Here is an 18,081-nt window from a genome sequence, read left to right as displayed (position 1 = left end):
TGCAGCCTGTGGTCCACACTTGTGAGCGGTTCTGAGGCCCCCTCCCCAGCCTGGCCTGCGCTTCTCTGCCCTGCGAAAGGCGAAAGGGGAAAGGCGGCGTCCTCTACTGCAGGGCTCTTTACTTACGCGGGCCCGCGGAGGTCAGCCGGCCCAGGCCTGAGAGGATCAGCAAGAGAGACAGCATTGCCTAGCCAGCGGCCCAGCCACAGGACGGCCGTTGCCCTTGGAACGGCTGCAGCTCGAGGCCAGGGTGGTGGAGGCCGAGCGGAGCGGAAGGGCCGTGGGGTCTGCGAGTGCTGCGGGACCCAGCTCCGTGGATCCCGAGGCGGGTGGATCCTACAGCCCCGCGCTCCCGCCCACAGTGGGCTGCATCGGAGGAGGCACGTGGGAGCCGGCATTTCTGGGCACGTGGGCTCTTTTTTTTTTTCTAAAAAGTTGACATTTACAATGCATTCAGGGGTAATATAGGGTTATAAAGCACATTTGTACTGTAGACCTATTGCTGATGAAGTCTTGGCAAGATGACTGTTCCACATCATAGCCTTCTGGGAAGACGGTTGAATTATTGTAGTGAAGGAAAACAGGAAAAAAAAAAAAAAAAAAAAAAAAAAAAAGGAATCACAGTATGTTTAGCAGCAGCCAATTGCCAATTTTAGTAATATCTAGTTCTAGTTTTCTTCTCTTAAGACTCAGGTGAAAACACAAACACATACTGAAAACTAAAAAATCAGTTTCTTAGAAAACTGTCTAAGGAGTTTAAATAAAATGCGAAATATGAATATATGGATGTATTTTATTATTTTAGTACGATTTATAAGTATCAGGCAAAAAAAATCACACCTATAAAATTACTTCATAAAAACAATCAAAATCCATTTATTTATTGACTTTTCAACACTTTTGTTTCTTAGAAAAGCTTTATGGCTTAGGGAGACTAAATGAAAAGCCAGGCATATTTTCCCCCATCAATATGGAGTTCACACAAGGAATGATAATATAGTTAAGTGGAAATAATTTTATTTTATCTCTTACTACATAGGTAGGTGGTTTGCCTAATTTCAGGTTTTTTTTTTTTTTTTTTTTTTTTTTTTTTTCAATTTATTATTTATTGTAACATTTGTATTGTAGTAAAATACACAGTATAAAAATTACTATCTTAATGCTTTTTAAGCCTACTTTTCAGTGGAATTAAATACATCCATATTGCTGGGCAGCCATCACTATCATTCATATCCAAAACTTTGGATTTCGCCAATTTTTACATTAACTGACTTGTGTTTGTGATGGAATTCCATCTGGTGTTTAATGAATATGTGCTCTTGTGGAACAGGAATTAAAAGAAATTAAGGAGTGTATAAACAGAAACTCAGTTGTATGTAAGAAAACCCAGTTCCCCCTGAGAAAGAGAAAGAGCTGGAGTCCTTTAAAAATTAACTGCCTGTTTTACTGTGGCTAGTGAGTCTTTCTCTCCTCCTTTCCCAGGCATTGTGAAGACCCTGATTCCCTAGCTGTGCAGTTGCAAGGTCACTAGACAGATAAACTCAAGTCGCAAAACATGTTTTTCTTTTAAATGTAAGAAACTATGTAATGCATGTCACAATTAATTAAATAACTGTCTTTATTTCTCATTTCTGTAATATGCTTCCCCCTGCACAGATCTCCCCCCACCCCCACGAAATGCTTAAAAGGTAATGTAACTCGTTGTTCAGGGCTCAGTCCATCCTTTGGATGTTAATCTGATTGGGCTGGTGCACCTAAATAATTAATAAATATCCTCCTGAACCCCATCAGTCTCTCTGATTCCTTAAAAATATCCCGCAACATTGGAAACTTCACTTTTTGACCTTTCATACATACATATATGTAAGGAAGATAATCACAACTATGTCATTTTAATATCATTAATTAATGTATAAAGCCTCTAGGGTTATGCCTCAAACTTAGCACTTAATTTTGTTTTTGTCTCTTCACTTTAGCACTGCATTATTCTAACACTTTATATTTAAATACATTTACAATGTGATAGTTCAGTCATTTTCACTAGGGATTAAGAAAGAAAATTTGTCTTTTAGTATGCTTATATGGGCTCTGACATGACAGCTGCAGCTGAGAAAGTTGTCTATATCTTTGGTCTTGTCAACACTGTAAGTATTTATCTTTAGTATTTAACAAGAAACATTTATTTTAATGCAGTAACACTATTTATATAAATAGCATTTTCACTTTTATAAAAACTACAGTTGTGCTAACTAGTTTCATCCACCAATGGATTCTTCTCCAAAATATAGTAAATTGAACATATTAGCATTATGTATGGAGATGTAATGTTATATTTATGGTCACCCAAAGCCGTATATCATATATCTTCTGTTTTCAGATGTTTTCTCAGCTTAAAATGACTATTATTCTATCTTCTTTGGAGCTCTGGTCAGATGAAAATAAGATTTCAACTAATGGGGATGCTGGTGATGTACTACAAAGGTTTTTGTCATGGAAACAAAAATTTGTGTTTCAAAAGTCCAATATCATGGCATATTTATTAATGTAAGCAATTTATTCACACTGATGGGAGGTTTTCAAATATCTAATATGTTCACTATCAAAATTATACACAAAATTTATTATATGTATAATGCTAAGACACCTTAAAAAGATTTATTAATACTGTGTTGTCAAAATGCAGAATATAAAAATCTGACAACCATATAAGGCACCAATTAAATCATAGTAGGACATTGTTCTTAAAGTGGACCATTTATTTATGAAAATGTAATGAGCTGAAAATGTAATGAGCTGAAAATGTAAAGCTTTTGGATAAACGTGGCGCCTTAATAATTGTAAAGCTCTTCTCAGTGATAAATAGTTAAAACCATTATTTTATCATTATTTAAAATGTAAACCAATGGCATGCAAAATATGCAAAAATAATGGAATACAAAAATTGCATGTGATGCTGGCTATAACACAAAACATTAAAATAGTAAATAACTGAAATGGATTACTTTATGATCCCTGTGGTTTTTCTGGCATTTCTATGATAATCTAATATATAGCTATTAAACAAATTGCTGTGTATCTTTGAAGAGTCTTTACATGGATTTTTTTTGTTTTACTAATTTGATTATTTAGGGCCCAAAACCCAGTCCTAAAGATCTTAAGCAATACGTAATAAATTTGCAAATCTATGGTGTCTACTGTGGAAGCAGAAATAAGGTTTGGGAATTCAGAAGCAACATTAACAAATGACTAAAATGTGTGAGGATATCGTACTATATCATCTCTTTCTTTTTTGTAATTAATGTACTGCATGTTCTCTCTCTCTCTCTCTCTCTCTTGCCTTTAACATTCCTTACAACGTTTAGTGTTGGTTTACTATGTGAAAATTATGGCAGTAAATAACCCTGACTTTTAGATTTTAGAATTTTATCCAGCCAGTTATGATGACAGTAATAATTTTGGGGAAAGATTAGACAGTGCTAGATTTTGTGCTATGTATCATAAAATGTTCAATAGCCCTTAGAACTTAACTTTATAGAAACTATGAGAGATTATCCAAATAGAAAATGCTTGAAAGTATAAGACACGACCTGCAATATTCATGTTTTAAGGAAAGTATAGCTTAATTGGGGTACCCAATTTATGAAAGGCGATTAAGTTATTAATAAATTAAAATATGTTTATTTTAACAAGAAAAAAATTTTAATTCAGTTATAGGGACCATCCTACTTATGTGGGAGCAATGTGCTATGGAGTGGCATGTGATCCAACATTTGCTGCAGGAATAACTTTGTTTTTTTGTACATTTTATTTCTATCTCTTGGGTAATACCAGATTTTGAAACTTAATATCTACTTGAAGGAGCATAAGTACACATTTTTAGATTTTGAAGCACAAATCATTTTAAAGAGCTTTTTATTATGATAAGAAACATAAAAAATTTACAATCTTAACCATTTTAAGTCCACACTTCAATAGTGTTAAGTATATTCACAATGCTTTGAAAGAAATCTCAAATTTTTTTTGTCTTGCAAAATTGAAACTCTAAACCTGTTATACAACCTTCATTTTACCCCTGCCCCCAATCTCTGATAACAACCAGTTTGCTTTCTATTTCTACAAATGTGACAACTTTAGGTTATTTATATAAGTAGAATTATATAGTATTTTTCTTTTTGCAACTGGCTTATTTCACTTAACATAATGTCCTTATGGTTTGTTCATGTTGTTGTGTGTGACAAGATTTCATTCCTTTTTAAGGCTGAATAATATTACATTGTGTGTGTATTGTGTGCTTGTGATTTTATTCATTCACATGTCAATGGACACTTAGGTTATTTCATAATTTGGCTTTTGAATAATGCTGAAAACATAGGAGTATAGATAGCTCTTTAAAATCCTGATTTTAATTCTTTTGGATATATACCCAAGAGTGGGATTGATGGATCATACAATAGTTACATCATTAATTTTTGGAGAAATCACCATACATATTCCATAGCAGTAGCACCATTTTATAATCCCATCAACAGTACATAATTGTTCACATCTTATACACCACACTTTTATTCCTAGTTCATTTAATATTTTTATTACAAAAGTGTGTGAAATCTTATGAAATGTATTTTCTATAACAATTGAGATGATCACATGGTTTTTGTCTTTCATTATGTTAAAATAGTATACCAAATTGTTTTATTTGCATATGTTGAGTCATCCTTGCATTTCAGGGTTGACTCTCACTTGGTCATGATACTTAATCCTTTTAATGTGCTACTGAATTCGTTTTTGTATTACTTTGTTGGGGAGTTTTGCGTCAGTGGGTAATGGGGATAGTGGTCTCTAGTTTTCTTTTCTTGTTAAACCTTTGTCTGGCATTGGTATTAAGGTAATGCTGGCCTCATAGAATGAGTTGAGAAGTATTTCCTTTTCTTAATTCTTTGAAAAAGTTTGAGAAGAATTGGCGTTAAATCTTCTTTACGTGTTTTATAGAAATCTCCACTGTAGAAATCTTATCCTGGGATTTCTGTATTCAGAGTTTGGAATATTATGTCAATCTTTTTACTAGTTCTGTGTCTTTTAGATTTTCTATTTCTTCATGAGGCAATCTTGGTAGTTTGTGAATGTGTAGTAATTTATACATTTCCTCTAGTTTATCCACTTTTTTGGCATACAGTTGTTCCTAGAGTTATCTTATGTTTTTATTTCTGTGGCATCAGTTGTAATCCTTCTATTTCATTTCATATTTTAACTATTTGGGTATTTTCTCTTTTTTCTTAATCTAGCTAAGGGTTTGCCAATTTTGCTCATCTTTTCAAAAAAACAAAATCTTTGTTTCTTGATTTTTTCTATTGGTTTTCTCGTTTTATTATATTTGTCCCTGCTTTAATCTTTATTATTTCTTTCTTCTGCTTGCTTGGGTTTAGTTTATTAGTTCCTTGAAATGTAATATTAGATTATGGATTTTAGATCTTTCTTCCTTTGTAATGTGCGTGTTTAGAGGTATTGACGTCCCTTCTAGTAATGTTTTCCCTGGACCTCATAACTTTTGGTTTATTGTGTTTTCATTTTGATTTGAGAGAGTATTTTCTACTTTTCCTTGTGACTTCTTTGACTCGCCAATCATATAAGATTGTCTTGTTTGATTTCTATGTATTTCTAGATATACAAGTTTTCCATCTCTCATTGATTTCCATTTTCTTTGTATTTTATAGTTTCTTTACATTGAAACTACAAAATACATTTTGCATAACTTGAATATTTTTAAAATTTTTAAGACTATTTCATGGTCTAACAGATACTCTATGCTGTAGAATCTTCAATTGCTCTTGACAAGAACATGCATTCTAATGTTGTTGAGTGCAATGTTCTGTAAATATCTGTAAGGTCTAATTGGTGTATACTGTTGTACAAGTTCATTATTTACTTATTCATCTTCTATCTAGTTATTCTGTCTATTGTTGAAAGTGGAGTATAGAAGTATCCACCTACTATTGTGCTTCCATTGCTTCCTTCAATTATTTTTTAAAGATTGCTTCCTATATTTAGAAGCTCTGATATTTGATGTATAGGTACTTATAATTGTTATATCTTCTTGGTGAACTGACCCTTTGATCTGTAACTAGTGTCCTTTTTAGTCTCTTGTAACAGTTTTGGTTTACAGCATATTTTGTCTGATATTAATATAGCTATTTTGACTCTTCTCTGGCTACTATATGCATGAAATATGTTTTACAATCCTTTCCCTTTAAGTTAGTATGTGTCCTTGTATCTAAAGTGATTCTCCTGTAGAGAACATGTACTTGGAACGCGTTTTTCATCTGATCACTAATCTGTTTTTTAATGAGAGTTTATTCCATTTAGATTTGAATTTATTACTGATAGGAAAGAACCTACCACTGCTATTTTATTGCCTTCTTTATACCTTGTAGATTTTTGGTTCTCTATTACTGCCTCCCTCTGTGTTTTATTGATTATTGTGTGTTATATGATTTCAATTCCTTCTCATTTTCTTCTGTGTATAATCTCTAGACATTCTCTTTGTGGTTATCATTGCAATTAGATAAAGCATCTTAATGTTATAATAGTCTCTTTTAAACTGATAACTTCAGTCAAATACAAACCTCTATTATTTATACATTCACTTCCATTTTATGTTATTGATGTAACACATTATATCTTCATATGTTGTATACCCATTATATAGATGCTCAGGAGAATTCTTTTTTGTCTTTTAAATTCTATGAAATAATTAAAAGTAAATTTGTGTCCCAAAATTATGACAATTTTATCACATTTTTACCTTTATCAGAGAACTTTATAATTTTTATATGGCTTTGTGTTGCTCTCTATTTTCTTTTGTTTTCCAACTTAAAAGCCTCCTTTCTCTAGCATTTCTTACACAAAAGGTCAGCTGGCAATGAACTCCCTCAACTTTGGTTTATCTGGAAAATTAATTTTTTCTACTTTTACTTTAGGTTCAGGGAGTACATGTGTGGGTTTGTTGCATGGGTAAGTTGCATGTAACTGAGACTTGATGTGTAAATTGCCCTATCACCAAACAGTGACCATAATACCCAATATGTAGCCTTCCAACCCACTGGCCTTTCCCAGCCTTCCTCCTCAAGCATTTCCCAGTGTCTATCATTCCCATGTTTGTGTCCACATGCATTCAATGTTTACCTCCCACTTCTAAGGGAAAATGTACAGTATTTCGTTTTCCGTTCCTGCATTGGTCTGTTTATGACAGTGTCTTCCAGCTGTATCCATGGAGGTGTAAAAGACAAGATTTCATTTTTTATGGCTATGTAGTATTTCATGGTGAATATGTACCACATTTTCTTTATCCAATCCACTGTCGATGGGCATCTTGGTTGATTCCATGTCTTTGCTACTGTAAATAGTGCTGCAATGAACATATGGGTGCATGTGTCTTTTGGGTAGAATGATTTATTTTCCTTTGGGTATATACCCAATAGTGAGATTGCTGGGTTGAATGGTAGCTCTAAGTTCTTTGAGAAAACTCCACAGTGCTTTCCACAGTGTCTGAGCTAAATTAAATCCCAAGCAGCAGCATATAAGGGTTCCCTTTTCTCCACAGCCTTGCCAGTATCTGTGTTTTTCTTTACTTTTTAATAATAGCTATTCTCACTAGTATAAAATGGTATCTCATTGTGGTTTTGATCTGTATTTCTCTGATGATTGGTGATGTTGAGCATTTTTTCACATGCTTTTTGGCTGTATGTATTTATTCTTTTGAGAAGTCTGTTAATGTCCTTTGTCCAATTTTTAATGGGGTTATTTATTTTTGCTTGTTCATTTGTTTAAGTTCCTTATAGGTTCTGGATATTAAATCTTTGTTGGGTGCAGTTTGTGATCATTTTTTCCATTCTGTAGGTGGTCTACTTAATCTGTTAGTTTCTTTTGCTGTGCAGGAACTCTTCAGTTTAATTAGGTCCAACTTGGCAATTTGTGTTTTGTTGCAAATTCCTTTTGGGGATTTAGTCATAAAATTTTTACCAAGGCTAATGTTCAGAATGATATTTCCTGAGTTTTCTCCTAAAGTTTTTATTGTTTTAGGCTTTACATTTAAATGTGATCCATCTTAATTTAATTTTTGTATATGGTGAAAGGAAGATGTATGGTTTAAATTATCTGCATATGGCTAGCCAGTTATCCAAGCACCATATTAAGTAGGGAGTCCTGTCCATTGTTTGCCATTGTCAACTTTATTGAAGATCAAGTGGTTGTAGGTTTGTGGATTTTTTTTCTCAGTTCTTTGTCCTGTTCCTTTGGTGTATGCGTCCTTTTTTTGTATCAGTGTCATGCTGTTTTGGTTACTGTAGTCTTGTACTATAGTTTGAAGTCAGTATAGTGTGAGGCTTCCAGCTTAGTTGATTTTGCTGAGGCTTACTTTGGCTATTAATGATCATTTTTGGTTGCATATGAATTTTAGAATAGCTTTTCCTAATTCTAATTCTGGGAAGAATGGTGTTAGCAGTTTAATAATAGCATTGAATCTGTAAATTTTGGGGGGGAGTATGGCTATTTTAATAATATTGATTCTTCTTATCCAAGAATATGAAATGTTTTCCATTTGTTTGTGTCATCTATGATTTTTTTTTTCAGCAGTGTTTTGTAATTCTCATTGTAGACATCTTTTATCACTTTGGTGAACTGTATTCCTAGGAATTTTATTCCTTGTTATTTTAAATGGGACTGAGTTTTTGATTTTGCTCTCAGCTAGAATATCATTGGTGTATAGAAGTAGTACTGGCTTTTGTACATTTATTTTGTATCCCAAAGCTTCAGTGAAGTTATCAGTTCTAGAAGTCTTCTGGGGGAGTCTATGGTGTTTTCTAAGTATGGAATAATATCTTCTGTGAAGAGAGATAGTTTGACTTTCCTTCTTTCTATTTAGATGCCTTTTATTTCCTCCTGTGGCCTGATTGCTCTGGCTAGTACTCCCAATATTTTGTTGGATAGGAGTGGTGAGAGTGGGCATCCTTGTGTTGTTCTAGTTGTCAATGCTTCTAGCTTTTGTTCATTCATTAAGATGTTGACAGTAGTTTTCCCATAGATTGGCTTTTATTATTTTGAACTATATTTACTCAATGTCTAGCCTGTAGAAGGTCTTTATCATGAGGGAATGTTGGATTTTGTGGAGGGATTTTCTGCATCTATCGAGATGATCATGTGGTTTTTGTTGTTAGTTCTCTTATGTGATGAATTACATTTATTGATTCATGTATGTGGAACTAACCCTGCATTCCAGGAGTAAATCCTGTATGATTGTGGTTAATTAACTTTTTGATGTGCTCCTGGATTTAGTTTGCTAGTATTTTCTTGAGGATTTTTGTGTCTATGTTCATCAGGGTTATTGCCCTGAAATTTCCCCTTTTCATTGTGTCTCTACCAGGCTTTAGTATTAGAATGATGCTGGCTTCATAAATGAGTTAGCGAGGAGTCCCTTTTCCTTGATTCATTGGAATAATTTCAGTCAGATTGGTACTTGCTTTTCTTTGAATGGTTGGTAAAATTAGGCTGTGCATGCATCTTGTCCAGGGCTCTTTTTGGTTCGGACGTCTGTTAGTCTGTTCTCATGATGCTAATAAAGACATACCTGAGACTGGGTAATTTGTAAAGGAAAAAGGTTTAATTGACTCACAGTTCCACATGGCTGGGGAGATCTCACAATTACGGCAGAAGACAAATCAGGAGCACAGTCATGTTTTACATGGCAGTAAGCAAGAGAACTTGTGTACAGAAATTTCCCTTTATAAAACCAACAGATCTTGTGAGACTTACTTACTATCATGGGAACTGCACGAGAGAGACCCACCCCCATAATTCAATTACCTCCTACCATGTCCCTCCCACAATATGTGGGAATTATGGGAGCTACAATTCAAGATGAGATCTGGGTGGGAAACAGCCAAACCATATTGTTCCAGCCCGGTCCCTCCCAAATCTCATATCCTCATATTTATAAACCATTCATGTCTTCCCAACAGTCCCCCAAAGTCTTAACTCATTTCAGCATTAACTCAAAATTCCACAGTCCAAAGTCTCATCTGAGACAAGACAAGTCCCTTCAACCTATGAGCCTGTAAAATCAAAAGCAAATTAATTACTTCCTAACTCTGGAATGGAAAACCAAACACTGTATGCTCTCACTGATATGTGGGAGCTAAGCTTATGAGGATGCAAAGGCATGAGAATAATACAGTGGACTTTGGGGACTTGTGGGGAAGAATGGGAGGGGACCGACGGATAAAAGACTACAAATAGGGGCCGGGCGCAGTGGCTCACACCTGTAATCCCAGCAGTTTGGGAGGCTGAGGCGGGTGGATCATGAGGTCAGGGGATCAAGACCATCCTGGCTAACATGGTGAAACCCCGTCTCTACTAAAAATACAAAAAAAAAAAAAAGAAAAAAAAATAGCAGGGCGTGGTGGCAGGCACCCGTAGTCCCAGCAACTCTGGAGGCTGAGGCAGGAGAATGGCGTGAACCTGGGAGGCGGAGCTTGCAGTGAGCCGAGATCTTGCCACTGCACTTCAGCCTAGGCGACAGAGCAAGACTCCATCTTAAAAAAAAAAAAAAAAAAAAAAAATTGGACTACAAATAGGGTGCAATGTACAGTGCTACAGTGCTTGGGTGATGGGTGCACCAAAATCTTACAAAGCAACAGTAATTACTCATGTAGCCACATACCACCTCTATTTCAATAACCTGTGGATAAATAAAAAATAAATTTAAAAAGCAAGTTAGTTACTTCCTAGATACAGTGGGGGTACAGGCATTGGGTAAATACAACCATTCCAAATGGGAAAAATTGGCCAAAATGAAGGGGTAACAGGCCCCGTGTAAGTCTGAAATCCAGCAGGTCAGTCAAATCTTAAAGCTCCAAAATGATCTTTTTTCAATGCGTATCTCATATGGATTGATGCACGAGGTGAGTTCCCATGGTGTTGGGCAGCTCCACCCCTGTGGCTTTGCAGGGTACAGCCCCCATTCTGGCTGCTTTCATAGGCTGGTGTTGAGTGTCTGCCACTTTTCTAGGTGCATGGTGTAAGCTGTTAGTGGACCTACCATTCTGGGGTCTGGAGGACGGTGGCTCTCTTCTCACAGCTCCACTAGGCAGGGCCCAAGGTGAGACTCTGTGTTGGGGCTCACACCCCACATCTTCCTTCCACATTGCCCTAGTAGAGGTTCTCCATAAGAGCTCTGCCCCTGCAGCACACCTCTGCCTGGACATTCAAGCATTTCCACACATCCTGTGAATCTAGGCAGAGGTTACCTAACCTCAATTCTTGACTTCTGTGTACTCACAAGCCCGATACCACATGTAAACCACGAAGGCTTGGGGCTTGCACGCTCTGAAGCAATGGCCTGAGCCCTGTATTGTCTCCTGTTAGCCATTGCTGGAGTGGCTGGGATGCAGGACACCAAGTCCTGAGACTGCATAAAGCAGCAAGGCTCTGGGCCTGGCTCACAAAACCATTTTTTTCCTCCTAGGCCTCCTACTTCGTGATGGGAGGGGCTGCTGTGAAGACCTCTGACAGTAACTTTTTATTACTGATTCAATTTTGAAATGCATTATTGGTCTGTTCAAGATTTTAATATCTTCCTGGTTCAATTTTGAGAGGCTATGTATTTCCAAGAAATTATTTATTATAGGTTTTCTAGTTTGTGTGTATAGAAATGTTTATAGTAATGTTTGAGGATTTTTTTGTATTTCTGTGGTTTGGGTTGTAATGTCACCTTTGTCATTTCTGATAGTCCTTATTTGGATCCTCTCTCTTTTTTCCTTAATTAATATAGGTAGCAGTCTATCAATCTTGTTTAATTTTTGAAGAACCAACTTTTTCTTTTGTTTTTATGGATTTTTCCAACTTAATTTCATTCAGTTCAGCTCAGATTTTGCTTATTTATTTTCTTCTGCTAGCTTTGTAGTTGATATGCTCTTGTTTTTCAAGTTTCAGTGGGTACAATGTTAGGCTGTTAATTTGAGAACTTTCTAACTCTTTGATTTAGGTTAGGTGTTTAGTGCTATAAATATTCCTCTCATGTGCTTTAGCTGTGTCCCAAAGATTCAGATATGTTGTGTCTCTATTTTCATTAGTTTCAAATAATTTTTTGATTTCTGATTAATTTCACTGTTTACACAAAAGTTGTTCGGCAGCAGATTGTTTAACTTCCATGTAATTGAATAATTTTAATAGATCTTTTTGATGTTAATTTCTATGTTTATTTTGCTGTGGTTCAAGAGCATAGTTGATATGAATTATTATTTTTTTTTAGTTTGTTGAGACTTGTTTTATGATTGAGCATGCAGTTGATCTTAGTGTATGTGCCAGGTACAGATAATAAGAATCTATATTCTGCTGTTGGTGGTGGAGTGTTCTGTAGATACCTATTAAGTCCAGTTGACTAACTGTCAAGTTTAAGTTCAGAATATCTTTTTCAGTTTTCTTCCTTGATGACCTAATGCTGAAGTCCCACAGTAATACTATGTCATTGTCCAAATCCCTCCATAGTTTTCTAAGAACTTGTTTTATGGATCTGGATAGTCTATTTTTGGGTATGTATATACTTAGGATTGTTAAGTTTTCTTTGTGGATTGAGCCATTTTATCATTATGTAATGCCATTTTTTGTCCTTTGTGATTATATTGGTTTAGAGAAGTCTGCTGTATCTGATACAAGAGTAGCAATTCCTGCTTTTCTTGTTTTCCATTTGCCTGATAGATCTTTCTCCATCCCTTTATTTTGAATCTATGGGTATTATTACTTATGAGATAGTTCTCGTGAAGTCAGCAGACAGTTGCATACTCCTTTTTTAATCTAACTTGCCACTCTATGTCCTTTAAGTGGAGCATTTAGCCCATTTACATTCAGGCTCAATATTGATATTGAGGATTTGATTCTATTATTGTGTTGTTATGTAGACTTGATTGTATAGTTGCTCTATAGTGTCAAAGTAGTACATGCTTAAGTGTATTTCTGTGGTGACAGGTATTGTACTTTCTTTTCCATTTTAACACTCCCTTCAGGACCTCTTGTAAGGCAGGTCTAGTGGTAACAAATTTCCTTAGCATTTGCTTGTCTGAGAAGAAATTCACTTCTTCACTTATCAAGCTTAGTTTGGTGGAATATGAAATTCATGGTTGGAATTTATTTTCTTTAAAGGTATTGAAAATAGGTCCCCAGTCTCTTGTGACTTGTAAATTTCTGCTGAAACATCCATGGTTGGCCTGATGGTCTTCCCTTTGTAAGTGACCTGGTGCTTTTCTAGCTGCATTTAAGATATTTTCTTTCATGTTGACCTTGCAGAATCTAATGACTATGTGTCTTGGGGATTGTCATCTTGCATAATATATCACAGGGGTTCTCTGAATTTCTTGAATTTGCATGTCAACTTATCTAATGAGATTTGGGAAAAATTTGTGAATATATTCTAAAATATATTCTAAGTTGCTTGCTCTCTCACCTCTTTCAGGAATGCTATCAAATCATACATTTCATCTCTTTACATAATCCCATATTTCACAGAGGTTTTATTCATTTATTAATATTCTTCATTCTTCATTTTTATCTGCCTGTTACTTTAAAGGAATTGTCTTCAAGCTCTGAGATTCTTTCCTCAGCTAGGTTTATTCTGTTGTTAATTCTTCCAATTGTATTTTGAAATTTCTATAGTAAATTTTTTATTTCCAGTTTTTCAACTTTTAAATCATTTACTGTTTGCTTTGGATTGGATTTAAATTTTCTCTTGAGCTTCCTTGTCATTCAGATTCGGAGTCTGACATTTCAGCCATTTCAGTTTGGTTAAGAGAAGACACTCTGGCTTCTAAGATTGCCAGTTCTTTTGCTGGTTCTTTCTAATCTATGAGTGTTGATGATCCTTTATCCTGTGAGGTAACCGTCCTTTGGATGGTACTTTTTGTTCTTATAATCTTTAATGTCATTGAAAATTAGACTGTGGTACAAGTCGGATGTAATCAAATGGCTTCATTTCTGGATGCTTTCAGAGGTCCATGGCTCAACTCCACGATCCTGGGCTGCATAATCTAACTCTGGGTGGCTGGGACTGGGTCCACAGCTTTGTCCTCTGGTTTCTCAAGGTCAAGCACCAGCTGGGCTGGAGAAACCAAGCTGTTTCCATAGCACTGGTAGCAACATTCTTTAGGGGACAGGATGGGGGCTGCAGGCATTAATGCTCTGGAGGAAGTGGCAGGGTTGCTTCAGGCTGGAGGTTCTCTGGTGAAGGGAAGTGGGAGCACTGCAAGCAGGAAGTGCTCTAGCAGGGGCACCACAGATGAGTGGTGCTGCAGTGGGGGTGGTCAGCACTGCAGGTGGGAGGCACTTTGGTGGGTCAGCTGGAGTGCTGTGGCCTAATGCACTTTGAAGGGGTGGCAGTGGAATTGCATGCAATCACATTCCAGCAGAAATCTGTCAGCCAAAAAGCTCCAGTGGCTGTCCCATTGTGCTGATGAAAGCACTATGGCAGTGGCCACCTCACTGCATGCAGTCATGGCCAGGCAGGAACTCTGGGAGGGGTTGGTGGACAGTGATGTGAGCAGATCAGACTTACTCCTGTTCCCTGCCAAAGACAACTCTGCCCTCTCAAGGTCTGTCAGCTTCAACATCTCAGAACCACCCCTTCCTTAGGAGTCATTCAGGGGCTAGAATACATCCTGGCATGCAGCAACCCCATGCAGGGTTACCAGTTTCCTACCTAAACTATTGAGAGTTTTTATCAAGGAGGGGCATGGCATTTTGTCAAATTCTCTTCCTGCATCTGTTGAGTTAATAATGTGATTTTATCTTTTGTTCTGTAAATGTGGTGTATAACATTGATTTATATATGTTAAACTACCTTTTCATGTCAGAGATGTATGCCTCTTGGGCATGGTGTAGAATTCCTTTTAAGTGTTGTTGAATTCAGTTTGCTAATAATTTATCATGGCTTTTTACATCAGTGTTCATCAGAAATATTGACCTTTAGCTTTGTGTTCCTGTGGCATTTTTGCCTGGATTTGGAATGCATTTGTAAGTATTCCCTCTAGTTGTATTTTTTGGAAAAGTTTAAAATTGAAGTGCATTAGACTTCTTTGAATGGTTGGCAGAATTCTGCCATAAAGCCATCCAGTCTTGAGCTTTCATTTTTGGGAGGTTTTAAATTACCATTTTAATCTATTTGTTATTGGTCAAGTAAGGCTTTCTATTTATTTATGATTCAATCTCAGTAGGTTTTTCTAGGAATTCATTCATTTCTTCTAGGTTATCCAGTTTTTTTGTCATACAATTTTTATAATAGCTCCTTAGAGTACTTTTGTATTTCAGAGGCATCCATTGTACTGTCTCCACTATTATTTCTGCTATTCTTTATTTGTGTCTTCTCTCTTCTTTTCTTAGTTGGTATAGCTGTCTGTTGATTTTCTAAACAAAAAATTAAGGTTTGTTGATTTTTTAAATGTTTTTAAGTTCTGTTTGTGAATATTTCTGTTCTGACCTTTATTATTTCCTTTTTTATACTAAACTTGGGTTTTGTTCTTTTTCTAGTTTCCTGAGTCATAATGTTAGGCTACTTATTTGATATCTTTCTTTTTTTAATGCAGAGATTTATTGCTATAAAATTGCATGTTAAATCTGCTTTTGCTACATCTTCCATGTTTTGGTATTTTGGGTTTTTTTGTCATTTTTTTCAAGATAATTATTAGTTTTCCTTTTAATTTATTATTTGTCTCATTAGTTTTCATTTAATTTTCACATATTTGTGTATTTTTAATGATTCCTACTTTTGACACTCTGTACTTTTGTACTATTATGGATAAGGATAATACTTGATATGATTGGAATCTTTTTATGTTTATTAAAATTTGTTTTGTAACCTAACATATGGTTCTATACTGGAGAATGTGCCATGTGAGCTAGAAAACAATGCGTATTCTGCTACTGTTGGACAGAATGTTCTATATGTGTCGGTTAGGTCCATTTGTTCTAAAGTGCTGTTCAAATAAAATATTTCTTCATTACTTTTCTGCCTGAATGTCCTATCCATTCTTAAAAATTGAATATTTAATTGTCCCCTGCTATTATTGTATTGTTATTTCTCTCTCCCTTCACGTGCATTAATGCTTACTTTATACTTTCAGTTGTTTCAATGTTAACTGTTTATATGTTTATAATTATTATGTCCTCTTGAGGTATTGATCTTTTTATTATGTAATTATATCCTTTGTCTCTAGTGACAGTTTTTGACTTGAAATCTATGTTTTAATGATACAAATATGACCATGTCTGCTCTCTTTTGTTTACCATTTTCATGGGATATATTTTTCCATCCCTTCACTTTCAGCCAGTGTGTGCCATTATAAATGAAGTAAGTCTCCTGTAAGCAGCATATAGTGAGGTCTGGTTTATAATATGTTTGCCCATTTTATGCCTTTTGTTAAAAAATTTAATCCATTTATATTTCAAATATTGACAGGTAAGAACTTATGTCATTTTGTGAATGGTTTTCTGATTTATTGTAGATCCTTTGTTTCTTCCTCTCTTATTACCATCCTTTGTAGCTAGTCAATTTTCTCTTGCTGCTTGTATGGTTTTTCTTTGCCTTTCACTTTTGACAGGTTGATTATAATGTGTCTCCATGAATACCTCTTTGAGCTTTTCCTAAAGTTGTTATTCTTGAAAATCGATGTCCATTTTCTTCCTCTTCTTCAAATTAAGTTTCCCTTTCTTTCTCTTTCTCTTTTTCTTTTGAAATACCCATTGGTAAGTTTTCATAGGATGACAGACAATCTTCATTTTCTCATTTTTTTTGCTTCCATGACTTATTTTAAATAACCTGTCTTCAAGTTCACTGATTCTTTTACGTGATCAAGTGTGCTTTAACCTATTAATAAATGTTTGAGTTCATTTATTAAATGTTTAAGCATGGAATCCTGGTTGTTTATTTTTATAACTTCCATTTTCTTGTTGTTATATATATATATACAATTTCTTCCAGGTTGTAAAGCTGGCTCATGATTTGTAAATCAATTAATGTAACACATCATGTCAATAGGTTAAAGAAGAAAAGACATGATTTTATCAATAGAAGCAAAAAAACTTTTACCAAATTTAAGCCAAATTATGATAAAACATTTTAGAAAACTAAGAATATAAGAAAACTTTCCCAATTTGAGAAAGAATATCTAGAAAAATACAGCTAATATTAGGTTTAATGGTAAGAAACAAAATGATTTATCACTAAGATCAAGAACAAGGCAAGAATGTAGCTATGAGCCATCATGTTTGCAATCCAAAATGCAAACCACACCAAATGTATTGTTGATGGGAATGCAAAATGATACAGTCACTTTGGACAGTTTGACAGTTTCCCACAATTCTCAACTTACTCTTCCAGGATGATCCAACAATTGTCCTTGGTACATATCCAAATGAGTTGAAAACAAATTCACACAGAAACATGGCCATGAATGTTAATGCACATGAGCTGTTGAAAAACTTTTCAAGCTCAGCAAATATATATCCAAATGAGTTGAAATCATATCCACACAAAAACATACACATGAATGTTTATAGCAGCCTTATTAATAATTACCACAAATTGGAAGTAAGCAATAAGCCCTTTAATAGGCAAATGAATACATACTGTTAGTTACATAGACATAATGGGGCATTATTTGGTGATTTAAAAAGTGGGCCATTAGGTCACAAAAAGATATGACAGACGTTTAAATGCTACTGTTAAGTAAAGTCATCTGAAAAGACTACATACTGTACTATTCCAACTATGTCACATTTTAGAAAAGGTAAAACTATTGAAAAACCATCGGTTGCCGGGGATTTGTGTTTTACTGACATAGTTCCCTCTAACATTTTACTTTTTTAGGCCAAATAAATGCTACTCACAAGATATACTACTATGTTTTTAGAGAGAAAAAAATTCGACTATCATAAACTGTTCCTGAAGTCAAAACTTATTGACAATCCAAACCTTCAAAATCTGTGTATATTTTCCAAGTGTTCACTTGAAAATTAATATAGTCATAAAAATATACTTCTACTTTT

At 35.1% G+C, this 18,081-nt stretch overlaps 2 protein-coding genes across 10 annotated transcripts in view; one reads left to right on the top strand and one right to left on the bottom strand.

Moving 5' to 3' along the window:
• The window catches only part of LOC105476551 (A disintegrin and metallopeptidase domain 3-like), an 80,953-nt gene extending 80,668 nt beyond the window's left edge, over positions 1 to 285 (bottom strand). For 2 of the 4 annotated variants that reach the window (XM_011732566.3, XM_071068353.1), the window contains exon 1: positions 127 to 283. In XM_011732566.3, the coding sequence (XP_011730868.1) occupies positions 127 to 184 (58 nt within the window). In that variant the 5' untranslated portion in view covers positions 185 to 283. Of the gene's footprint in view, positions 1 to 126 lie in introns of all 4 variants that reach the window. The other 2 variants (XM_071068352.1, XM_071068354.1) reach the window with 2 other exon arrangements.
• The window catches only part of LOC139355863 (disintegrin and metalloproteinase domain-containing protein 18-like), a 47,216-nt gene continuing 29,381 nt past the window's right edge, over positions 247 to 18,081 (top strand). For 5 of the 6 annotated variants that reach the window (XR_011607076.1, XR_011607078.1, XR_011607077.1 and 2 more), the window contains exons 1-2: positions 247 to 380; positions 2,378 to 2,544. Coding sequence is in view for 1 of the 6 variants with exons in the window: in XM_071068355.1 (XP_070924456.1) it covers positions 2,082 to 2,144 (63 nt within the window). In the remaining 5 variants the exon portion in view is untranslated. Of the gene's footprint in view, positions 381 to 1,155; positions 2,145 to 2,377; positions 2,545 to 18,081 lie in introns of those variants that run through there. The other variant, XM_071068355.1, reaches the window with a different exon arrangement.

The sequence above is a fragment of the Macaca nemestrina genome, chromosome 8 (assembly GCF_043159975.1).
Source record: "Macaca nemestrina isolate mMacNem1 chromosome 8, mMacNem.hap1, whole genome shotgun sequence".
NCBI lineage: Eukaryota > Metazoa > Chordata > Mammalia > Primates > Cercopithecidae > Macaca > Macaca nemestrina.
The sequence above is the reverse complement of the archived record's forward strand: the minus strand, read 5'-3'. Positions and strand labels throughout refer to the sequence as shown.